At 36.7% G+C, this 24,661-nt stretch overlaps 1 protein-coding gene across 1 annotated transcript in view; it reads right to left on the reverse strand.

The window, feature by feature from the left end:
• Window positions 1-24,661, reverse strand: part of DNAH6 (dynein axonemal heavy chain 6) — a 364,719-nt gene that overhangs the window by 157,648 nt on the left and 182,410 nt on the right. The window contains exons 32-37 of the mRNA XM_063695744.1: window positions 21,576-21,724; window positions 20,099-20,206; window positions 8,370-8,925; window positions 7,463-7,585; window positions 3,746-3,928; window positions 3,051-3,194 (exon numbers count right to left, since the gene is read on the reverse strand). Coding sequence (XP_063551814.1) covers window positions 3,051-3,194; window positions 3,746-3,928; window positions 7,463-7,585; window positions 8,370-8,925; window positions 20,099-20,206; window positions 21,576-21,724 — 1,263 coding nt within the window. The remainder of the gene's footprint in view (window positions 1-3,050; window positions 3,195-3,745; window positions 3,929-7,462; window positions 7,586-8,369; window positions 8,926-20,098; window positions 20,207-21,575; window positions 21,725-24,661) is intronic.

Here is a 24,661-nt window from a genome sequence, read left to right on the forward strand (position 1 = left end):
ACCATCTTCTGCATTGCTCACGCTGGGAGCTGTAGACTGGAGCTGTTCCTATTTGGCCATCTTGGAACCTCCTCAATTCACTCTACTTTCTGTTCTATTTTTTTTTTAAACCTCAAGGTATAACATAACCTTTTTTGTCAAATTTTAAGAGTCCATTTTAGAGAGTTTCATATATGTAAATATCAATATAACCACCCTAGATTAAAATATAGAACATGTACAGCACCTCAGAAGGCTCCTTTCTTCCACTTCTTTGTCAATACTAGTTTGTCTATTTGATATCCTTTCACCAATGCCACACTCTGAATTGCTGCTGTTTTATTGTCTTGAATTATTCAAGTCACGGAGTTAAGTCCTCCAAATGTGTGTTCCTTCAAGATTATCTCAGTTATTATAGATCTTTTACATTTTTATATAAATTTTAGAATGAGATTGTCAGATTTCATGGAAAAAATCTGTTGGGATTTTGGGATTGAAGTTGCCTAAAATCTTCAAAATATTTTGGAAAGAACTGATAACTTAATAATAGTATCTCAATCCATGGACATAGTATATCTCTCCATTTATACAGATGTTTTAAAATTTCTCTCAACAATGTTTTGTAATTTTCAGCAGAGGCCTTTCACATCATTCATTACTTTTATTCCTAAGTAGTTGGTATTTTGTTGCTTATATAAATGGTATTCTTTCAAATTTTCATTTGTTAACTCTTTGTGGACCTTATATCCAAGGGCCTTACTAATGTACTTATTAATTGTAATCATTTGTTTGTAGATTTTTTAGGTATTTCTACATATTCAGTCATTTTTTTCTGCAAATAATGACTATTTTACTTCTTCCTTTCCAAAGTTTGTATGTCTTATTTCTTTTTCTTGCCTTATTGCACTGGCTAGACTCTCCAATATAGTGTTTACTAAAAGTTGTAATAGAGGATATTTCCTTTTTAAAAACTGGGTTGTGACCCTTTCACTTGATTTCATGACCAGTTAATAGACTGTGACCTTTAATTTTAAGATTACTAGTAGAGAGGGTGAATTAGATATGACTCTAGCAAAAGGAACAATAAATAGGCTATTTTAATAGCCCATGAAAGAAATGATAAGAACCTGGGTTATCCAAAGGCAGCAAGGATGAAGACAAAAGGACATATTAAAAAAATACTTAGGTGATAAAATTTATTGAATACTGACATATTATTATTTAATTTACATTCTACATTCAAATATTGCCATTTTTTCCAATAATATAATTTATAGCTATATTTTTCCAAGTCTAAGATCCATTCCAGGATCATGCATTGCATTTAATTATCTCTCTTTAGTCTCGTTTTATTCAGAGAAGTCTCTCAACTTTGTCTCTTATGACATAGATATATTTGAAGAATATAGTCCAGTTTATTTTATAAAATATTCATTGTTTTGGGTTTTCCAGGTGTAACCTCATGATTAGAATCGAGTTATACATTTTTGAAATAAATATCACAGAAGCAAGATTCTATCTTTCACAGTGCCCCATATCAGGAAGCAGGCACAGGTTTGCCTTGATGTTGGTTAAATTAAATTGATCATGTAGCTAAGGTGCTGTTTACAAGTTTTTTTTTAAGTAAATACTTAGAAACTATGTAAATACTGCTTATCATGAAACCTCTACCCACTGATTTTAGTATTCATTGATGATTCCTGCCTAAATCAATTATTACAATAATGGTTGCAAGGTGATGACTTTCTAACTTTATCCATTATTCCTTCTGCATAGGTTAGTTGGTATTAGCCATTAGAAAGAGTTTTTCTTTCTTCTCTACTTATTTACATAGTCATGCATATTTTTATTATGAGTATGAACTTACAGATTTTTATTTTACTAAAAGGGTTATGATCCTATACTATGATTAATGATTTTGATGCTTAAATCTATCCATTTTTGACCAGTGGAAGTCTCTTCAAACTGCCTTCTGTGTTCTTTTGACATGTCACATCATTCTTTGAGCACTTTTTTACTATGCAACATAAAATAGTTGTTTTGTATTTTCCCTGATCCAGTCTTGAAATCAACTATTTTACTAAGAATTTCTCATTTTCTTTAGTGGAGGATGACAATAGTATTTAAAAATAAGTATACTAGATATGCTCATTGCTGCTATCAAGGTGTCTTTGTGTCTAGTTCTCTTCAGCACATGGACTAGAAAATTTACATGTATGTATACACACATCAATTTTCATACATTTACTTATTTATTTAAAGACACAGTCTTGCTCTGTTGCCCAGGCCAGAGTGCAGTGGTAAGATCATAGCTCAGTGCAGCCTCAAATTCCTGGGCTCAAGAAATCCTCTTGCCTCAGCCTCCTAAGTAGCTAGAACTACAGGTGTGCAATATTGAGCTTGGATACTAAAAAAATTTTTTGTAGAGACAGGGTCTTGCTATATTGCGCAGGCTGGTCTCAAACTCCTGGCCTCAAGTGATCCTCTTGCCTAGCCTCCCAAAATGCTGGGATTACAGGTGTAAGCCATGTGCCCCGGCAATTTTCATACATTTACATGTATGTTAACATTTTGAATATCAATGAGTACTGAGACCTGCAATACCAATCCAATAAAACAGAGTGCATTCTAATTTTTCTCCTTCCATACATATTTGTAAATCCCTTCTCTAACAGTGAGAAATTCATTGCCATTATTCTCAACATATTTACTTATTTAGTCAATCTTAGAATATATAGCAAGTACATTCCAGCAATTCAGGATAGCTAACCAATCACACTGTTACTTTCACACTGTGAAAAATAAATTTACTAACTAGAATTCAATATTTGTTTACAGTAGAGAGATTTTATATACTTATACATCTTACTTTTTTAATATGACTGGGAGAGGGCTCCTAACTTAAAAAATACGATAAATGTTGTCTATGGTTGGAAAAACATGAATAATTTTAGGAACCAGTTTAGTGTATAAGTTATATTTTCAATAGAACTAAAGCTTTTAAAGTTTTAATCTTAAAATTTAAATAATTCAGAATTATTATGTTAAAATATAATTTATTTGGTTCTTACCCTGGCATCAGGATTATCATCAAACTGTGTTCTAATAAATGTATCAAAAGAATCATAGTAGTTTTCAGTTAGGTTTCCACCCAAAGACCACAAATAACAGAATACAAAAGTCTGACATAGTATAGTGTTCAATTTTGTTTGTTCCTGAAAGAATAAAGAGAAACAGACTTAATATTTTATATATGAACATAAAAAGAATCCTAAGCTGCAAAGTGTAAAGATATTTTTCTTTCATTTAGACTCACACATTTTTACATGGGCACAGTGTATGTTTCTTATACTTCACTCAATGGTTCACAGAGTAGTGTTTTCTTATAGTTATACATTATAACCACTGATGAGAAAATGAATGAGAAGGAATATGTAGGGAAAAAAAGTCCAAGTTTGTCTTTCAACTGATTATTATAACTTTTTAAATGCCTGCATGAAAGTATGTAAGCAGATTGAGAATATCTTATATTGGGAATATGTTGTAGACTGTAAGATAATTCAAAACTGAGTAGAGGAATAAACTATACACGCTAACGTTACTTGTAGCTTTGAGATTCTAAGAATGACATCATAGCTATTAGTCCCCTGAAAAATTAACTTAAAAATCAAATGGTTATATTTTAGAATGGAGTCATTTCTTTGCAAAGAACTTATACAATAATCTAATTTTTCTAGCTTCATAGCAGTAAGAAAACTCTTCATACCATTGCCAAGTTAACTCCATCTTTCCCAAGTATCAAGGACTCCAATAAGCAACAGAGTGTAGTAACTTTGCTGATGTCCACTTGTGGAATTGCTTGGCTGCACTTTTTATTGATAAAATGTAAACCTTCATCAACATAACGTTGGAAAAGATTCAATATATATTCTTGGGTTTCCTCAGTCAGCTGAAAATGAAACAAATGATAGTTTAGCAAGACCTGATAAATATATAATTAAGTTTAGAATTAGGTTGGTTAAAATCTGGATATTTCTATATATTCAGTGACCTTTAGACCAAAGGCTATAACTATCACAACATATTAAACAAATTAAATTTTAAGGAAACCTTTTATGACTGGGAAGGGATACATGGGGGAAATTATGGGTAGTTGATGGCGTTCTATTTCTTGGTCTGGCAATGGGTTCAGAGGTGTTAATTTCATAATTATTTCTTAAGCTGCCAATACATATTTCATGCACTCTTCTATACTGATGTTCTTTCACAATTATTAACAATGAAAAAGAAGAAACACAGAAGACAACATTTTAGTATCTATGTAAGGTAGAAAAATAATTTCCAAATATTTAAAAGTGAATTCAGCCCCTCTCACTACTCTTATTCAACTTTGTCCTGAAGTCCTAGCTAATGCAATAGGACAATAAAAGGAAATAAAAGGTATACAGATTGAGAAGGAAGAAGTAAAACTGTCTTTGTTTACAAATAACATAATTGTCTATGTAGAAAATCTACCTAAATTGACAAAACAAAACAAATAAAACTGGAACTCATAGGTAATTATAGCGAAGTTGCAGGATATGAGGTTAACATATACAAGTCAATCATTTTGTTATACACCAGCAAGGAGCAATTGGAATTTGAAATTAAAAATATAACACAATTTACATTAGTGCCAAAATAAATTAACTATAAATAGGTACTAGATCTATATAAGACGAGCTATAATACTCTGATGAAAGAAGCTAAAGAACTACTAAATAAATGGAGAGAAATACCACATTCATGGATAGGAAGACTAAATAGTCTTAAGATGTCAATTTCTCTGATGTTATCTATAAATTCAACACAATCTCAGTTAAAATTCCAGCAAGTTACTTTGTGGATTAATTGACAAACTGATTCTAAAGTTTATATGGAAAGGCAAAAAACCCAGAATAACCAACACAACAATGAAGAAAAAGAACAAAGTTGAAAAACTGACACTACCCAACTTCAAGACTTACTATACAGCTGCAGTAATCAAGACAGTGGGTTATTGGTGAAAGAATGGACAAGTAGATCAATGGAACAGAATGGAGAGCACAGAAATAGACCTACATAAATACAGTCAATTGATTTTTAACAAAAAAGCAAAGGCAATCTGATGGAGAAAGGATAGTCTTTTCAAAAAATGGTGCTGGAACAACTGGATATACACATGCAAAAAAACAAATCTAGACACAGACCTTATACCCTTCCTAAAAATTAACTGAAAATGGATTATAAATGTAAAGCACAAAATATACAGTTTTTAGAAGATAACAGGAGAAAATCTACATGACTTCGGGCTTGGTGATGACTTTTTAGGTATGACACCAAAGGCACCATCCATGAGGGAAAAAACTGGTAAGTTGAATTTCATTAAAATTAACTTCTACTCTGTGAAACACACTGTTAAGAGAATAGAAGATGAAATATTTATACAATCTGAAGAGAAACCAGAGTATTGTTAAGAAAATAAAAAGACAAGCCATAGACTAGGAGAAAATATTTGCAAAAGATATAATCTGATAAAGAATTGAATTCAAAATATATAAAGAACTCTTAAAATTCAACAATAAGAAAACAAACAACCCAATTTCAAAATGGGCCAAAGACCTTCCTTAATAGACACCTCACGAAATACGATACATAGATAGCAAACAAACATATGAAAAGATGCTCAAACCATTTGTCATTAGAAATTGCAAATTAAGACAAGATACTACTATGTGCCCATTAGAATGCATAAAATCCAAAACACTGACAATGCCAAATGCTGGCAAGGATGTGAACAACAGGAATTCTCATTCATTATTGGTGGGAATGCAGAATGATACAGCCACATTAGAAGACAGTCTTGACAATTTCTTACAAAGCTAAACATATACTAAATAATTCAGCAACCACATTCCTAGGTATTTACCCAAATATGGTGAAAACTATGTCCACACAAAGACCTGCACATTAATGCTTATTAAGAGTTTAATTCATAATTGCCAAAACTTGGAAGCAACCAAGATGTCTTTCAGTAGGTGAATTGGTACATGAACTGTGGTACATTCATACAAAAAATATTATACAGTGCTAAAAAGAAATAAGCTACCAAACCACAGAAAGACATGGAAGTATCTTAAATGAATATTACCAAGTGAAAAAAAGCCAGTCTGAAAAGGCTATGTACTATATGATTTCAACTGTATAACATTCTAGAAAAGGTAAAACTACAGAGATAGTAAAAAGATCAGTGGTTGCAGGGGTTAAAGGATGGGGAATAGGGATGAATATGTAGAGCTTAGAGGAATTTTAGAGCAATGAAACTATTCTGCCTGATACTATAATGGTGGAAACGTGACATTATGCATTTTTCAAAACCCATGAACTGCACACAAAGAGTGAACTCTAACGTAAACTATGCACTTTGGTTAATAATAATGTATCAATAGTGGTTCACCATTTATGCAAAGTGTTAATAATAGGCGAAACTGTTTGGGGGTGAGGGAGTGCATGGGAACTCTCATTTCTGTTCAATTTTTCTATAAACTTAAAACTGCCCTAAGCATAAAAATGTCTGTTAATTTTTAAAAAAGTGAATTCAGAAAAGTTAAAAATCTTAAGGTAGCCAATGACAAACTCTCAATTCTGAGAATTACTGTCTTTAATAAGGTACTCTGAGACTAGACCATAATATTCTTAAAACTGTTGATGCCTAAAAAGGAGGAAAACAATAGTTTTCTGGCTCATCTTTGGAGGGGGAGAGGCAGAGATGAAGATGGCTTACTTGGAGTAGGGGATGAGATGCGGGGGAAACATCTCAAAAGACTACTTGTTAAGCTAAGCTAAACAGAAAAATTCTGTGTTAGAATGGAGAAGCTACAGAAAGTAGTATGAAACTGAGTTATTTTGAATAACAATGTATAAGCTTTCCTTCTCTTTGGATGGAATTGTACCTCTGAGGTTATAATGTGTCTTAGGTCTTGCACCTACAATTGGGGTAGGATGTAAATGAGTTTTCTTTTATCTTTGGCTGTCATAGGTGTTAGGGGCTCTCAAAATCCAAAAACAATGACAGTTAGGGTCTGGACTTAAATATTCTTTTTCTTCATTTTGCCTCCTTTTATTACTCCCAAGCTTTCTGCAAAGTCTCAATGCCTCAGGCTGTTGTAGCTCTGTTTTTAGGGACTCAAAAAAGTGGCTTGTGTTTCTAGTCTGGGGAGAAGCCAGGCAGAATAGGCAGGAGGCAGGGTGAGTAGGCAGGCTGGCAGGCTGGGGTAACAAGAAATGAGGACAGATTTGGGGAGTATATAAACATTCCTCGAGTCATTCACAGGGAGGACTAGGTAAAATAATGAAGTCCCCTCAATCAAGCACCATGAGTCCTTAACCTATTGTTATTTGTGCACTAGAAGGCAACGTGAGTCCTGACAGATGGAGATATTGGGGAATATCTGATGGCACTTACTTTTTTAGAAATACCCTTCATCCAAGTTTTAACATAAGGCATCCATTTAAGTTCTTCAGGATCCACAAACACCATTCCACATCGACTGACTGTTGCAGGGGAGGCAACCCGCAGATCTTGCACCTAAAGTTGAAGAAAATTGAACAGGAAACAGCTAATATGATACTTCCTTATTTCTCCAACTTCAATGTTCACACTTATAAAATGATTCACACTTTTAAAGTCTAACAACACTGAAGGGCTTCATGTGGAAGAGAGTGGGAGAGCAATAAGTAATTAGAAATGGAGGAAGAAAGTTAAATGAGGTATAAGGTGAAAAAAATTCCCACAAGTACAGGAGGATACTGTCAAACTCTATGGGCAGGGATAGTTATTTTTTTCTTTCTTCTCTTTGCTTTTCTCTTTTCTCCTGTTCATTCTTGTATTAGAATCCCTAGCACATACTAGACATTCAGTCAGTATTTGATGAATGAATAGAACACAGGTGGCATCCTTCATAATGTTGGTAGCTGTACTTGGTCCACATTCCTCTCCCAATCCCTCATCAAATATTCATATCATGGTGGGATAATTTATTCTTATTAAATACAATAATTTTTAATTTAAAATGCATTTCAAATGATACAAAGCTCTCTCTCTCTCTCCTCTTTCTTTCTCTCTCTCTCTCTCTTTCTCTCTCTCCCTCTCTCAGGGAAGCCAGAGTTTATTGTACTTCCTATTTATAGAGACAAGAACATTTGAGACTTTGACTGTCAATCTATTACAAAAGGATGACTTAATAAGTAAGTAAACAGAACACAATAATAGACATTATAGATAGTAAAGGCTACATCAGTGTGAGAAAAAATGTAATGATAGTATGCCAATTTAATGAATGATTTCACTCCACAGTAATGTGTACACTTACCTCAAAAAGCATGTGAATTTGAGGTGTGAGTTTAATCCTCTCACTGTTAGCCAGGCAAAGCATCTTGTTATCATCCAGCACCGTATTCATGTTTTCAATCCAAAGAGCATCTACTGGCCCATCACTGATGATCCATTTATGGTCTTCTGAAGTATCATTCACAGCTGCTCGGACACTTAGTGCCATCAAACCATCTTTCCATTCCAAGGTTAAGTTATTAACCTCTCCATATAATTCACCCATGGTAATTGATTTAGGGTTGAGAACGTATGTTTTAACTGCTTGGTAAAAGGAATTTTCTATCCCAAGTTTTTGTAAATTCCCTAAAGTTTCTGCTAGTATTCGGTAAACTGTGGTCTTGCCACCTCCTGTTGGCCCGACTAACATAACACCATGCCTTACTAGCATAGTTTCATAAAACTGTATCACCTTTCTAACCATACACATCTCAGGCTGAAGATTTTGTCTATTCATGACATCCACAATTGTTGATTGTAAAATACCATAATCATGTTCTGGAATTTGGACTCCAGGAAAAAGGTCAGATATGATTCCACTGTCAAAACAAAAATAAAATCAATTAGGAACAACTGGTCATTGATATTTTCCCGTATTTGTTACAATCAATGAAATATTATGAGTCTTATTGTTTCTCATTGATTTTTCTCTTCTGACATGTACAGTATTAGTTTGTCCTATGTGCTGTACCAGAATCTATCATTTCTCTGATATCATGTATGATTTTGTTTGTTTCCTGTACAGTAGACCAATGTTCCTAAGTATATTAGGAGCTTCTTGGGAGTAAGTGATATCTCTTGTTTCCTTCTGTATTTCCCACAGTACATGGCATAGTACCAAACATATAGAAGGTGATGAACTTATTTTTAATTATTAAAAAAATTATAAAATCTCTCACTTAAAAATTTAAAATTATTTTAAAATTTTGTTTAAAAATTATATTTATAGCTCAACTTTTCCTAAAATCACTTACATATACTCATTAACTGTATGTGGCTATTCAGAAAAATAAGATGAATGTATAATTAAAATTAGTATCATGCAAGAAGGAAGGAAAAATGTGACTATTTCTATAGGAAACAGTTAGTATGAGATGTTTCAATGGGAAAAAAGAAGCTAAATCTTTACCTCACATTATATACACAAATACATTTGTGATACAGTTAAAACCTTACATAAAGTGATGAAAGTACTAGAAGAAAGTACAAGAGCTAAATTTTGCAACATTGTGGTAAGGCGGTCTTTCTAAGAAAGGCAGGAAATCTACAACTGTAAAAAAAGTTGACAGTGAAAAAAGAAAAACAGACAAAACTCAAACTTCTGTGAGATAAAAGGCCTTATATACAAACTTAAAGCATGAATGAGAGACTTAGAAAAACATTTCCAATGTTTATATCAGATAAAGGTTATGACTTTCTATAAATCAATAAGAGTACAATAGGAACATGCTCCAAGAATAATAATTATAAATAAATAATGAACATAGGAAATGATGCCCAATGACTCTAATAGTTAAAGAAATCAATATTAAAATAGGCTACTACATTTGGCCTCTCTTTAAAACACTTATGCGGAAATAGGCACCTTCGTAAAACCACTTATGTTAATGTAAAAGGGTAAGTCATCTTTGGAAGACAATTTGATTTAATCTATTTAAATAAAAAATGTGCAAACCCTATGACGTAGGAAACTTACTTCCAGGAATCTCCCCTGTAGAAATATCATACGTGTGCAAAGATATATGTATAGGAATATTCATTGTTAGAATAGAAAACAATTAGGAAAAAATCTAAATGTCCATACATAAGACCTTTCATGTTAAAGTAGTTCTATAGGTTTATTATGTCTCAAAGTACCATCTTATATAATAGCAATCTAGCAGCAGTAAAAAAAAAAGACTCATGCATATATACTAACATGAAAAAGATGCTCAAGATATATAACGAATTGAAAAAGCAACAGCTGTAAAAATAGAAATGTATTAAAGGTAATACATGAAAGTGTCAACCAACTTATTTCTCCAGAAAGATGGAACAGATTTACTTTTCCCTATTCCTTCCATTAAGTACAACTAAAATCCCTGTACATTAAATAAAATAAATAAAAGAAGACTCTGAAAGGTAGAGAGAAGTCAGACTGGCTAGGTACCTTAAGATGCAAGCAATAAAACAGTGACTAGTCCCTTGTGTCTTTTTGTCTTTTACATCCTGGCAATCCAGAAATGCCAATGGGCACAGATTTAAAAAAAAAGCCCCAGGAAAAGCTTACTGTCTTTATCCAAAGGACCAGGAAAGGGGCAGCCCAGCAAGACAGAAAATTTTTAGGCAATAACTGCTCTACTCTAACCAAACACCACAGAAAAATCCTGAGGTATTTATTCCTACCCTCACCAGCAGACACTGAGTGCGGAGCCCAGACTTCCACTCTAGCTAGGGTGTAACAAGTCTCTTGAAATTCCTCTTCTCATTCCCCCATGGTGTCAGAGAAGGCCAAATAGGGATGTACTTTCATCCTCACTGGGAAGTAATGATGCCCCGTTTGGTATTAGTGTAGACCATATGGGAAGCCTGGACTTCCAGCCCTACCCAAGAATAATGAAGCACCCACCCCTTCTGCTCTCTGACGGGTGGAATCAGAGGAGGCTCAGTGGAGAGTCAGGACTTTTACCACTGTCCAGGGGTAATAAAGCTGTCTTCCCTTGTGGCATCAGTGGAGGTCACGTGGGGAGCAGTAATGAGGCGCTTCTACTCTTCTATCCAGGACAATATCACTGGAGGACTGCCAGGGAGCTGGAACTCCCACCCCTACACAGCAGAAATGACTGCTCCCACCAGATATCAATAAAGTTTGAATTCTATCCCCACCTGGCAGTAACAAAGTTGCATTTCTAATTTCTCTTGCTGGTGTGGCATCAGGAAAAGCCAGCTAAAATAAGTTTAAATAAGATCTAGAGTCTCATAACATAATACCTCAGATAAATAGGTTTCAATGAAAATCATTCATCACATCAAAAGCCAGAAAGATCTCAAACTGAACTAAGAGAGATAATCAATAGATGCTAACACTGAGATGAGAGAAACGTTAAAACTGTCTGACAAATTTATTTTATTTCTTAAGGGATAGGGTCTCACTATACTGCCCAGGCTGGCCTTGAACTCCTGGGTTCAAACAGTCTTCCCGCCTCAGCCTTCTGACTAGCCAAGACTATAGGTACATGTGACTACACACAGGTGAGATCATTATCTTAAAACAGACATCATAAAAATGTTTTAAGGACCCATTATGAACACAATAGAAACAAAAGAATATAAGGACATCTCAGCCAAAAAAAAAAAAAAATACAGAGAGCCTATTAGAAATTTTAGAACTGAAAAAATACAATAACAAAAAAATCAATAGATGGGTTCAAGAGCAAAATGGAAGGGATAGAGGAAAGATTTGGTAAACTGTAAGATAGAATAATAGAAGTTACCCAATCTGAACAAGACGGAGAATATTGTCTGAAAAAAGAAATGAGAAGCCCTTGGGGACCTGTGGAAATATAACAGAAGATCTAATATTTGTGTCACTGGAGTCTCAAATGATGGGGAAGGATGAAAGAGCTGAAGAAGTATTCAGAGAAATAATGACTGAAAATGTCACACATTTGCCAAAAAGCATCAACCTACAGATTTAAGAAGTTGATCAAATCTCAAACAGGATAAACCCGAAGAAATCCATATGAAGATACAACATAGTCCAACTTCTAAAAATGGAAGACAAAGAAAACAATTTTAGCAGCAGCCAGAAGAAAAAAAAATGACACCTTATGAACAGGGAAAAAAACACATAAAATGACAACAGAATTCTCATCAGAGACCATGCAGGCTGACAGGAAGTGGAAAACATCTTTTTTAAAAAATGTTTTATTTTCAGTTCTGGGGTACATGTGCAGGATGTGCAGGTTTGTTACATAGGTAAGTGTGTGCCATGGTGGTTTGCTGCACCTATCAACCCATCATTTTTCAGCTCCCACTTATAAGTGGGAACATGTGGTGTTTGGTTTTCTGTTCCTGTGTTAGTTTGCTGAGGATAATGGTGTCCAGCTTCATCCATGCCCCTGAAAAGGAACATGATCTCATTCCTTTTTATGGCTGCACAGAATTTCATGGTGTACCTGGGAAGTATATGGTACAACAGCTTTCAAGTCCTGAAAGAACTGTCACTCCAGAATCCTATATCCAGGGGAAATATCCCTCTGGAATGAAGGGAAATCAAGACATTCTCAGATAAAGGAAAAGGAAATGAATTTGTAGCCAGCAGATCTACCACGAAGAATGGCTAAAGGGAAGTTCTCTAAGCAAAAAGAAAATGATGAAAGAAGCAAACTTGGAGCATCAGAAAGGAAGAAAGAACATGATAAAATGAAAATATGAGCTCCTATTATGAACATCGTATTACCATTCATTGTGAAACTTAATCGTATATTTATATATAAGCATCCTTCAGAGATGCTGTGGGTTCAGTTTCAGACCACTACAATAAAGTGAATATAGCAATAAAGCAACTCATATGAATTTTTTGGTTTCTCAGTGCATATAAAATTAATCTTCATGCTATACTGTAGTCATTTAAGCATGCAATAGCATTATGTCTAAAAAATGTACATACCTTTATTTAAAAACGCTTTATTGCTAAAAAAGGCTAATGACCATCTGAGCTATCGGCTTTTGCTGGCAGAGGGTCTTACCTCAATGTTGATAGCTGCTGACTGAGCAGGGTGGTAGTTGCTGAAGGCTGGAGTGACTGTGGCAATTTCTTAAAATAAGACAATAATGTTTGCCATGTTCATCGACTCTTTTGTGAAAGATATCTATGTAGCATGTGATGCTGTTTGATAGCATTTTACTCACAGCAGAACTTCTTTCAAAATTGAAGTCAGTTCTCTCAAACCCTTCCATTGCTTTATCAACTATATTTATGCAACAGTCAGAGTCTTTTGTTGTCATTTTAACAACGTTCACAGCATCTTCACCAGGAATAGATCCCATCTCAGGAAACTACTTTCTTTGCTAATCCATAAGAAGCAACTCCTCATCTATTCACGTTTGATCATGAGATCGCAGCAATTCAGTCACATCTTCAGGCTCCACTTCTAATTCTAGTTCTTTTGCTATTTCCACCACATCTGTAGTTACTTCCTCCACTGAGGTCTAAAACCCCTCAAAATCATCCATGAGGGTTGGAATCAACTGTTTCCAAACTCTTATTAATGTTGACATTCTGTCTTACCATGAATCATGAATGTTCTTAATGACATCTAGAATGATGAATCCTTTTCAGAAGGTTTTTAAATTAACTTTGCCTGGATCCATTAGAGAAATCACTATCTATGGCAGATAGAGCATCACAAAATATGTTTCTTAAATAATAAGACTTGAAAGTTGAAAGTACTCCTTGATCCATGGGCTACAGAATGGATGTTGTGTTAGCAGACATGAAAACAACATTCATCTTGTACATCTCCCTCAGAGGTCTTGAGTGACCAGGTTCATTGCCAATGAGCAGTAATATTTTAAAAGGAGTCTTTTTTTTCTGAGCAGTAGCTCTCAATGGTGATTTAGCCCTTTTCTCATTTAGAACAAAAAAGGGCAGCTTGCTGCCAGTGCTCATTTAATTTTACATAAACATGCTCTTTCAGGCTGAAGCAAATCTGACTGCTTTTCAGTGTGAAAATAAAATATAAAAACTGTTCTTGGAGTTATTTCTAAACAGAACTAACATTAGAATCATCCAAATCATCAGAGTCATCTATTTTGGAAAAATCAGATTCATCAAATGAATCTTGGGCCAACAACTATTAAAAAAAATGGTAACATCATGCATAGGAATGTTACGCTTTCTAGGATTTGACATTTTCAGTGATCAAGAACTACTATGTTTTGTAAGCGGAAATACCACTACTAAAAACAGAATGCTATAGAATGATGCCTTTTGTTTCCAAAGTCAGTATACTACAGCAATGTGAAAATAATAATAAAAGATAATTCATGGCAAAGTTATCTTGGGTTAAATTCTGCAGCCACAAGTGCTGCCAGCGAGTACTCTTGGGGCAAACGTGAAAAGGGTTAAAATATTCAGTAAACCATTCTCTAAACAGACATACTGTCATCCATGCCTTGTTGTTTCATTTTTAGAGCACAGGCAGAGTAGATTTAGTGTAATTCTTAAGGGCCCTAGGGTTTTTGGAGTGGTAAATGAGCACTGGCTTTAACTTAAAACCACCAGTTGCTTTAGCCCCTAACTAGAGTCAGCCTGGCCTTTAAAGCTTTGAAGCCAGGTGTTGGTTTCTCCTTTTTCACTATGAAAGTCCTATATGGCATCATCTTCTAACAGAAGGCTGTTTTATCTACATTAAAAATCTGTTGCTTAGTGTAGCCACCTTCATCAGTGTTCTTAGCTAGATCTGGATAACTTACTGCAGCCTCTACATCAGCATTTGCTACTCTACCTTGTACCTTATGTTATGGAAATAGCTTCTTTGCTTCAACTTCATGAAGAAACCTTCATGAAGCTAGCGAGGGAAAGAAGTTTGAAGCTAGCTACTTCACCAGGAGTAGATCCCATCACAAGAAACTACTTTTGGCTGGGTACGGTGGCTCACACCTGTAATCCCAGCACTTTGGGAGGCTGAGGCGGGCTGATCACTTGAGGCCAGGAGTTCAAGATCAGCCTGGCCAACATGGCGAAACTCTGTCTCTACCAAAAATACAAAATTAGCGATGGGTGGTGGCATGTGCCTGTAGTCCCAGCTACTCGGGAGGCTGAGGCAGGAGAATTGCTTGAACCTGGGAGGCAGAGGTTGCAGTGAGCCAAGATTGTGCCACTGCACTCCAGCCTGGGTGGCAGAGTGAGACTATCTCAAAGCAAACAAACAAAAAAATGACTTTCTTTGCTAATCTATAAGAAGCAACTCCTCATCCATACAGGTTTTATTTTGAGATTGCAGCAATTCAGTCACATGTCTGCTAGCTTTGAACTTTTCTTCTGCAGCTTCCTCACCACTCTCTCCTCCTTTATAGAATTGAAGAGAGTCAGAGCCTTGATTTGGATTAGGCTTTGGCTTAATGGAATGTTGTGGCTGGTTTAATCTTTTATCCAGACCACTAAAACTTTCTCCATATCAGCAATAAGGTTACTTTCTCTTTCTTACCATTCATGTATTCACTGGAGTAGCACTTTTAATTTCTTTCAATATCTTTTCCTTTGCATTCACAATTAGGCTATTTGGCACAAGAGGCCTAGCTTTCAGCCTATCTTGGCTTTAGACATGCCTTCCTCACTAAGCTTAATCTTTTCCAGCTTCTGATTTAAGGTGAGAGGTGTGTGACTCTTCCTTTCACTTGAACACTAGAGACCACTGTAGGGTCATTAGTTGGCCTAATTTCAATATTATTGTGTCTCAGAGAAGAGGGAGGCCCAAGAAGAAGGAGAGAGATGGGAGAATGGCTGTCTGTGGAGCAGTCAGAGCACACATATTTATCAATTAAGTTTGCTGTTATGTATGGGTGCAGTTTGTGGTGCTCCCAGAACAACTGCAATAGTAACATCAAAGATCAATGATCACAGATCACCATAACAGATACAATAATAAAAAGGTTTGAAATATTGTGAGAATTACTAAAATTGCCACATATACACATGGTGAACACAAGCTACTGGAAAAATTGTGCTGATAAACTTGCTTGATGAAGGGTTGCTACAAACCTTCAATTTGTAAAATACATGATATCTGCGAAGTGCAGTAAAATGAAGTGAAATAAAATGAGGTATGCCTGTAGATACCTCTGCCCTCAACTTTGGAGACACAGACAGTCACATACACAGGATTACAACAAACTAGTATGGGAGCCAGTGCCAGGGTAGGAAAATGTGAGCTGTAATTGATAAATTGCTTGAGGCTAGATGTGGAGATGTCTGAGAGTTAAAAACTCCAGGGGCATCCAGTCATGGGGTGGAGGGGCACATCTTTTGTGAGTTTTACCTCTAGGAGCTCAACCAAGTCTTGGAGTAAATATCTGAGAGAAATCCCATCATGTGAATATTTTTGCAATCTATGCATTTGGCAAAGGTCTAATATCCAGCATCTATAAGGAACTTAAACAAATTTACACGAAAAAACAAACAGCCCCATTAAAAAGTGGGCAAAGTGCATGAACAGGCACTTCTCTAAAGAAGACACCACATGCGGCCAACAAACATATGAAAAAAAGCTCAACATTACTGATCAATAGAGAAATGCAAATCAAAACCACAATGTGATACGATCTCATGTCAGTTAGAATGGCTATTATTATTATTATTATTTTTTGAGACAGAGTTTCACTTTTGTTGTCCAGGCTGGAATGCAATGGCACAATCTCGGCTTACTGCAACCTCCACCTCCCGGTTTCAAGTGATTCTCCTGCCTCAGCCTCCCAAGTAGCTGGGATTACAGGCATGTGCCACCATGCCCAGCTAATTTTGTATTTTTAGTACAGACAGGGTTTCACCATATTGGTCAGGCTGGTCTCAAACTCCTGACCTCAGATGATCCACCTGCCTCATCCTCTGAAAGTGTTGGGATTATAGGCATGAGCCACCACCTCCGGCCTAGAATGTCTATTACTAAAAAGTTGAAAAACAACAGATGTTGATGAGGTTGTGGAGGAAAAAAGAATGCTTTTACACTGTTGGTGGGAGTGTAAATTAGTTCAACCACTGTGGAAAGCAGTTTAGTGATTCCCCAAAGAGCTAAAAACAGAACTACCATTTGACCCAGCAATCCCATTACTGGGTATACACTTAAAGAAATACAAGTCATTCTGTTATAAAGACATATGCATATGTATGTTCATTGCAGTATTATTCAAAATAGCAAAGACATGTAACCAACCTAAAAACCCACCAATGGTAGACTGGATAAAGAAAATGTGGTACATATGCACCTTGGAATAATACGCAGCCATAAAAAGGAAGGAGATTATATCCTTTGCAGGAACGTGGATGGAGCTGGAGGCCATTATCCTTAGCAAACTAATGCAGGAACAGAACATCAAATACTGTATGCTCTTACTTATAAGTAGGAGCTAAATGATGAGAGCACATGGACACATGGTGGGGAACAACACACACCGGAGCTGTCGGAGGGTGGGGAGTGGGAGGAGGGAGAGGGTCAGGAAAAATAGCTAATGGATGCTGGGCTGAATGCCTGGGTGATGGGATGATCTGTGCAGCAAACCACCATGGCACATGTTTACCTACGTAACAAACCTGTACATCCTGCACATGTACCCTGGACCTCAAAATAAAAGTTGGAAATGAAAAAAAAATCACATTTGAAAAAGAAAAGAAATCTCTTCATGCTTCTGGCAGGGGAGGGGAAAAGAAACCATTCTGAAGTAGGCTGGAGCACTCTGCTCTTCCTAATAAGGAGAAGCCAGGAGAGTTAATCAGAGCCTAACCTGCTAGAGTTTTGTCAGAGCTTAACAGATCCGGGGGAAGGGAAACATCAACTCCAGCTGGCTCTAGCCTTTCACTGGGAGAAGGGAATTACCCAACTCTAGGCCACTGTAGCCACCCAGTACCACCTAATGGGGAGAAGAAACTGAGAAACACTTATGAAGCTTACCGTTCAAAGGCATAGGCTCATTAAAAGACTGAGCCTTAATCCTAGGACAATAGAACACTTTCCCTCCTGCTGCACCTTACCACTACATTACTTACAGCCAATTTACTTTTGGCCCAGTTCCTCTTAACCAGTACATCATGTCCAGCTATCAAGAAAATATTACGAGGCATACTAAAAGGCAAAAAAACAAAAACAAACAAACAAAATGAAACAAAAAAAAAACCACACAATTTGAAGAGACAGAGCAAGCAGTAGAACCAGACATGGGAGGGATGCTGAAATTATCAGACAGGGATTTAGAACAATGATGATTAATATGTGAAAGGCTTTAATGGATAAAATGGACAGCATGCAGAAACAGCTGGGCAATATAAGCAGAGATATGGAAAGCCAAAGAAAGAAGCAAAAAGAAATGAATTATAAAAACCAGCACACTATAACAGAGATGAAGAATGCCTTTGATAGGCTTATTAGTAGATTGGACACAGCTGAGGAAAGTATCTCTGAGCTTGAGGATACCTCAATAGAAACCTCTGAAACTGAAAAGTAAAGAGAATAAAGACGGGAAAAGCAACATAATACCCAAGAACCATGGTACAACTACAAAAGGAGTACCACGTGTGCAGTGGGAATACCAGAGGGTAAGAGAGGGAGAAAAAAACAGAAGAAATATTTGAAAGAATAATGGCAGAATTTCCCCAAATTAATGTCACACACCAAACCCTACATCCAGGAAACTCAGAAAACACTAAGCAGGATAAATACCTAAAAATTATACCGAAGCAGGTCATTTTAAAACCATAGAAAATTAAAGATAAAGAAAAAATATAGAAATAAGCCAGAAGGAAAAAAAAAACCCCACTTTACCTATAGATGAGCAAAAATAAGAATTACATTTGACTTTTCCTCAGAAACTATGCAAGAAGAGAGTGGAGTGAAACATATGAGGAAAACCCCACCAACCTAGAATTCTGTACCCTGTGAAATTATCCTTCAAAAGTGAAGGAGAAATAAAGACTTTCTCAGACAAATAAATATTGAGAAAATTTGTTGCCAGTAGCCTTGCCTTGCAAGAAATGTTAAAAGCAGTTCTTTAGAGAGACGAAAAATAACATAGGTCGGAAACTCTGATCTACCTAAAGGAAGAGCATGGAAGACGGAATAATTGAAGGTAAAATGAAAATTTTTATTTTTCTTAGTCTTAATTGATCTAACAGACAACAGTTTGTTCAAAATAGTTATAGCAACAATGTATTCGATTATATATGCCTATGTATATTTTATATATGTGCTTATGTGTGCTCATATATAAGTAAAATGATTGACAGCAATGACACAAGGGATGGAGGGAGGAATTAGGATAGAAGGGAGAAATACGATTGTTATTATAAGGTACTCACACTTCCCATGAAATGGTATAGTGTTAATTGAAAGTGGGCTTAGATTAGTTGTAAATGTATATTGCAAAATCTAGGGCAACCACTGAAAAAAGTCAAAAAAGGAAAAAAAAGAAAAAGAAATGGTATAAATGTGGTATTAAGAAGTTTGGAGGGGGATAGCAGAATAAATAAATAAAAGAGTTAGAAAATGATTGTCTTTGGGAAGTGGGAGTTGGTGAAAGGCTGGGGACTGTTGCTTTCCACGAGACTAATTTATGAAACTATTTTCTTTTTAAAACTATATACATGTATAACGTGGAGAAATGTAAAACTAAACAACAAACAACAAAATGGATAAAAGCAATTGTATTTATGTTAAACCCCAAGTCTGACTTTTTTTGAGTCAGAAACTTCTCTTAGGTCAGGAACTTATGGCCAAATGCTAATTTGTACAGCACATAGTCTGGTGATAAATATTTTGATAAAAAAACACAAATGACTGTAATTATGCCCAAACTTCAGTATCTTCATTTTAAATGAGTATTTCTTAAACTGCAAAATAAGTTTCTCCAGAAAAGACAGGAAAGTTTTCAGCTTGTTAGAGAAAGAAATAATTGAAGAAAAGACTACCATTTGCCTCTACTTGATAGCCATGCTTTACTTGGTAACGTCTAGAAACTTACCTGAACAGAAGAGCATCATCTGTTAGAAATTTTGGCAAATTGGAGTCTCGTAAAGCTCTTATCAACACCACATCTTCATTTAGGTCTGGGTTTTCTCTTTTTAAAGATCTAAATTTAAAGGAATATTTCGGATAATATCACAAGAACGTAAGGTTGAACATGATTTTCTAAACCTGTGGGGAGGGCAGAGCCCTTCCCCTGAGGATTCCTGTTAGAAGGAGAAGATCATTTTCCCTCGTGTGTTCAGCGTTCATCTCCATCAGAGCATACTGACAAGTCCTGCAATGGCTATGCAGCCTTGGAGAGAATGACAAGGACATCTTCTCGTCACCCTCCCCAATCCCGATGTTATTCAACCTGAATTTATAGTTCCCTGAATACACCATGATGATTCCTATCGCTGTGATTTTCTTTTATCCCTGCCCAGAATATCTTGCCTTGTTCTTTGCCTGCTCTCATTTCCCCCGCAAAACCCAGCCCAGTGACTCCCTTTTCTAGAAAGCTCCTGTCCTCTATCCTCCTTCTCAGCGAACCTCTGGTGGGTGCAGCCCTGTTGCTGCCCTCCCTGCATTGCAGCTACATGACTGCACATTGGTCTGTCTCTACGACCCACTGGACTGTAGTTGTGCTCCTTCAGTGCAAATGTATCTCAAGTTCTTAGTATTCCTAGTCCTTAAATGGCCATCCTGTAAAGAGGGGACATACTATATCTGAGAGGTTAAAAGATAGAACAGAGGGTAGGAAAGTGCAGGGAGATTCGTGCAGAGCCCAGTGATGCAGGAGCCAGGAAGAGGGTTCCTGGATGTGCAGAACCTGAGCCAATGAGTCATGGCCTGAGAGGAAGGACTAGAGATAAAATAGGTCTCCTCAGAGGCTCTGGACAAGTTGGGGATTCCAGATGCAGTAGTTTCAAGAAGTTATAAAGAGAAAAGGTGGGGTCTGAGAAGAGGAAAGACTCTTTCTTTACTAGATACTAGAAAGAAGCTTAGGCTTGGGCCACGTTATAAAGACAGAGGTGAAATCTAAGACATAAGCTGGACTGAATTGGAATTATGAAGTTTCTTTAAACTCCTGAGGCTTTCTCAGGCAACAAGTATGACTGGCTTTGTTGCATATGCATAACAGACTGTTTGTCTTTTAAGTCTAGTCATACCATCTTATGGTGGTAAAGGTTTTTGTACACAAAAGACCGATGTTTGAATTTGAGTTCAGGGGAAGTGAATGTTATCCTAAGCCTAGCTGGGGATCATTTTCCGTCGAGGACAACCATGTTAGGACTCACGGTGAAGAACTGTCATAGGATAAGGAGAGAGAGCCTGTGTCAATCTGTCATGGAGTGTCAAGGTAAGAATGATGACAACAGCAGCAGCCAACATTTATTAATCACTTACTCTCTGAGAGCCTTTCCTGAGTTACCCATTTAATGCATTTGATCACATGGTTTGGGATTTCACTCTTGACTACTTTGGTTTCTTACCCAGCCATGACCAGGACAGACTTCACAGCTCTCATGCCAAAGTCGTAGTGATCCTGCTGAGACAGCTGCTCACTGCAAAGCTTATACATCTGAGTCATTTTTCTTGCTAATATTTTACTGGATTCAAATCCTTCAGAATATAGAATTACCTAGAATAGAAAAAATAATGCAATGCTTATTATATTGTATTGATAACAATGTATTAGCATGATACCAACATAGTCAAAATTGACTCTAAACATTATACTTTCCAAGTCGTTATGTCTTTTAATCAAGAAACATAAAGATTGAAGGGAAAAAGGCTTTCTGTGCCACAGGAAACGGGAAGGCAGACTATTGTATGGGGATACCTAGGCACTGATTCTGTTTTCCATCTGTAGATGAAGATGTAGCTTTGGGGACATTTGGTTCAAGGAACAGAAGAGCCCAGCTTTTGAAAATGTTCCCATCATGAAAGTTGGATGGTGTCATTAGGCCCGAGTACAAAAGCAAGAACTGAGCTTCTCTGATCTGACAGGAACACCACCCTAGTGGAGAGTGATTACCACCAGCTCCCTTAGTTTACCGAGGAGTCAAGGGAAGCCATGCAAAGATTGTCAGCCTCTCCTCTGCCTTTCTTCTGACAAGTTTCTGCATCCTTGGTTAAATTAATCAGATGATGCTTAGTGTCTCTGACAGTGGAGCTGGAAGCGGACCCTTTTTTCTATTTATAATCTGCCCGAAACACTGCAGTTGGCCTCAGATGCAGAATTTAGAATGACGCAGAGTTCTTACTGGTGTCTGTTTTGTTTACTGCCCTATCCCTGCTGATTAGCACAGTGCTCTGCACACAGTAGGTGATTAAAAATATTTACTAACAGGCCGGGTGCAGTGGCTCACACCTGTAATCCCAGCACTTTGGGAGATCGAGATGGGTGAGTCACTTGAGGTCAGGAATTTGAGATCAGCCTGACCAACATGGTGAAACCCCATCTCTACTAAAAATACAAAAAATTAGGCATGGTGGCAGGAGCCTGTAATCTCAGCTACTTGGGAGGCTGAGGTAGGAGACTCGCTTAAACCTGGGAGATGGAGGTTGCAGTGAGCCGAGATCGTGCCATTGCACTCCAGCCTGGGTGACAGAGCCACACTCTTTCTCAAAAAAAAAAAAAAAAAAATTACTGACAACAGAATCTAATTCATTTAAACTCTAAAAATAATAGGAATAGCACTCAGAAGACTAGACTTTCAAATTCGTCCAATCCATTACTGAGTACTATAACAACAGGACAAAGCATGAGATGTGGAAAACATGTTGGACTGGACTCTAAACCTGGTTTTCTCCCTACCAGGTTGGGACAATGAGCAAGTCATTTATTGTCCCTGTTTGTAGAGAGGGTCAAGAGTAAAGATACTACCTGTCCTAACTGCCCCCCACCCCACCATGCCCACAGTGGGTATGGGGGATCCCTGAGCTGCTGTAAGCATTATACTAATTGACATAGTTTGGATGTTTATCCCAGCCCAAATCTCACACTGGATTATAATTCCCAGTGCTGAAGGTGGGGGCTGATGGGAGGTGTCTGGGTCATGGGGGTGGATCCTTGATCCCTCATGGCTTGGTGCTGCTTTGCAATAGTAACTGAGTTCTGAGATCTGGTCATTTAAAAGTGTGGGGCACCCCCTCACCCACTCTTTCTCTCTTGTTTCTGTTTTCACCATGCACAGTGCCTGCTCCCACTTCACCTTCCACCATGAGTAAAAGCTCCTTAAGGCCACCCTAGAAACCAAGTAGATGCTAGCACCACACTTCCTGTACAGCCTGCAGAACCATGAGCCAATTAAACCTCTTTTCTTCATAAATTACCCAGTCTCCGGTATTTCTTTATGGCAATGCAAGAAAGACCTAATACCCTAATATAGGTTGTAATTTTTCTAATGATAGGATTTGGCACAGTCTACTCTATTCTTAAGCAATTACTTTTATTTCACATAGAAGAATATTTAAAATTAGCTGTTATCACAGGAATTTATTAGCCAAAGGAGTGATCTGTGCTTTCTGAGAAATTCCATCCTAAAGGGGTAGCGTCCCGTGTTATGAAATGCAGCATGGAGCACACAAGGGGTCTTCTGGAGTTCTAAAAATGCCTTATATTTTGGTCTTGGTGGTCACACAGATGAATGCATGTGTAAGAATTCACTGAGCTGCACCCTGTGAGCTGTGCTCTTTATTGTGTATAAATTATACCTCAATAAAAAGTGCCATGAAAAATACGTATAAAATTTAGCTGGATATAGTGTCATGTGCCTGTAGTCCCAACTACTCAGAGGCTGAGGTGGGAGGATTGCTTGACCTCCATTTAGTTCCAGCCTGGGTAGCATAGTGAGACCCTGTTTCTCTTTTGTAAAAAAGTACAAAATGTGAATATATCAATTCTTTTTAAAAAACTATTTTATTTTTAACTAATTAAATATTTATTTATTTATTTTGAGACTGGGTTATGAGACTGGCTAATTTTTATATTTTTGGTAGGGATGGGATTTCACCACGTTGCCCAGGCTGGTCTCTAACTCCTGGACTCAAGCGATCCTCCCACTTTGGTCTCCCAAAGTGCTGGGATTACAGGCCTGAGCCACTGTGCTTGGCCAAATACATCAATTTTTGGCTAGCATTTAAATTCTTGGCTATTTAAAGCCAGTTTAAATAGAAAGATGCCTAAGTAGATACAGAAAAAACAAACATGATTATAAATAATTTGTTAATGATTACTATTTTTTGACTAAGTTGATACATACTTATAAACCAATCTCCAACCACTTCATAGTGAGGAGGCTTCTACTCAGCATCCCTTGACTCCAGTAAAAAATAATGTGCAAAGAGATATAAAAATAATCTGTGTTTTTGTAATGAATCCAGACATTTTAATTCCTAGAGAGGAACTGAAAAACCCCAATGAACTGGTTAATTAACTCATTGATTCTTTCCAGTTTTAGGGGCCTATTATATTCCAGATACCATTTTGGGTATTATGGCTATAGCAGTAAACAAACAAACATGCAGAACTTAACATTCCACGTGATAACAATCATATCTACACTTAATAATG

This window comes from Gorilla gorilla, chromosome 12 (assembly GCF_029281585.2).
Source record: "Gorilla gorilla gorilla isolate KB3781 chromosome 12, NHGRI_mGorGor1-v2.1_pri, whole genome shotgun sequence".
NCBI classification, from domain to species: domain Eukaryota; kingdom Metazoa; phylum Chordata; class Mammalia; order Primates; family Hominidae; genus Gorilla; species Gorilla gorilla.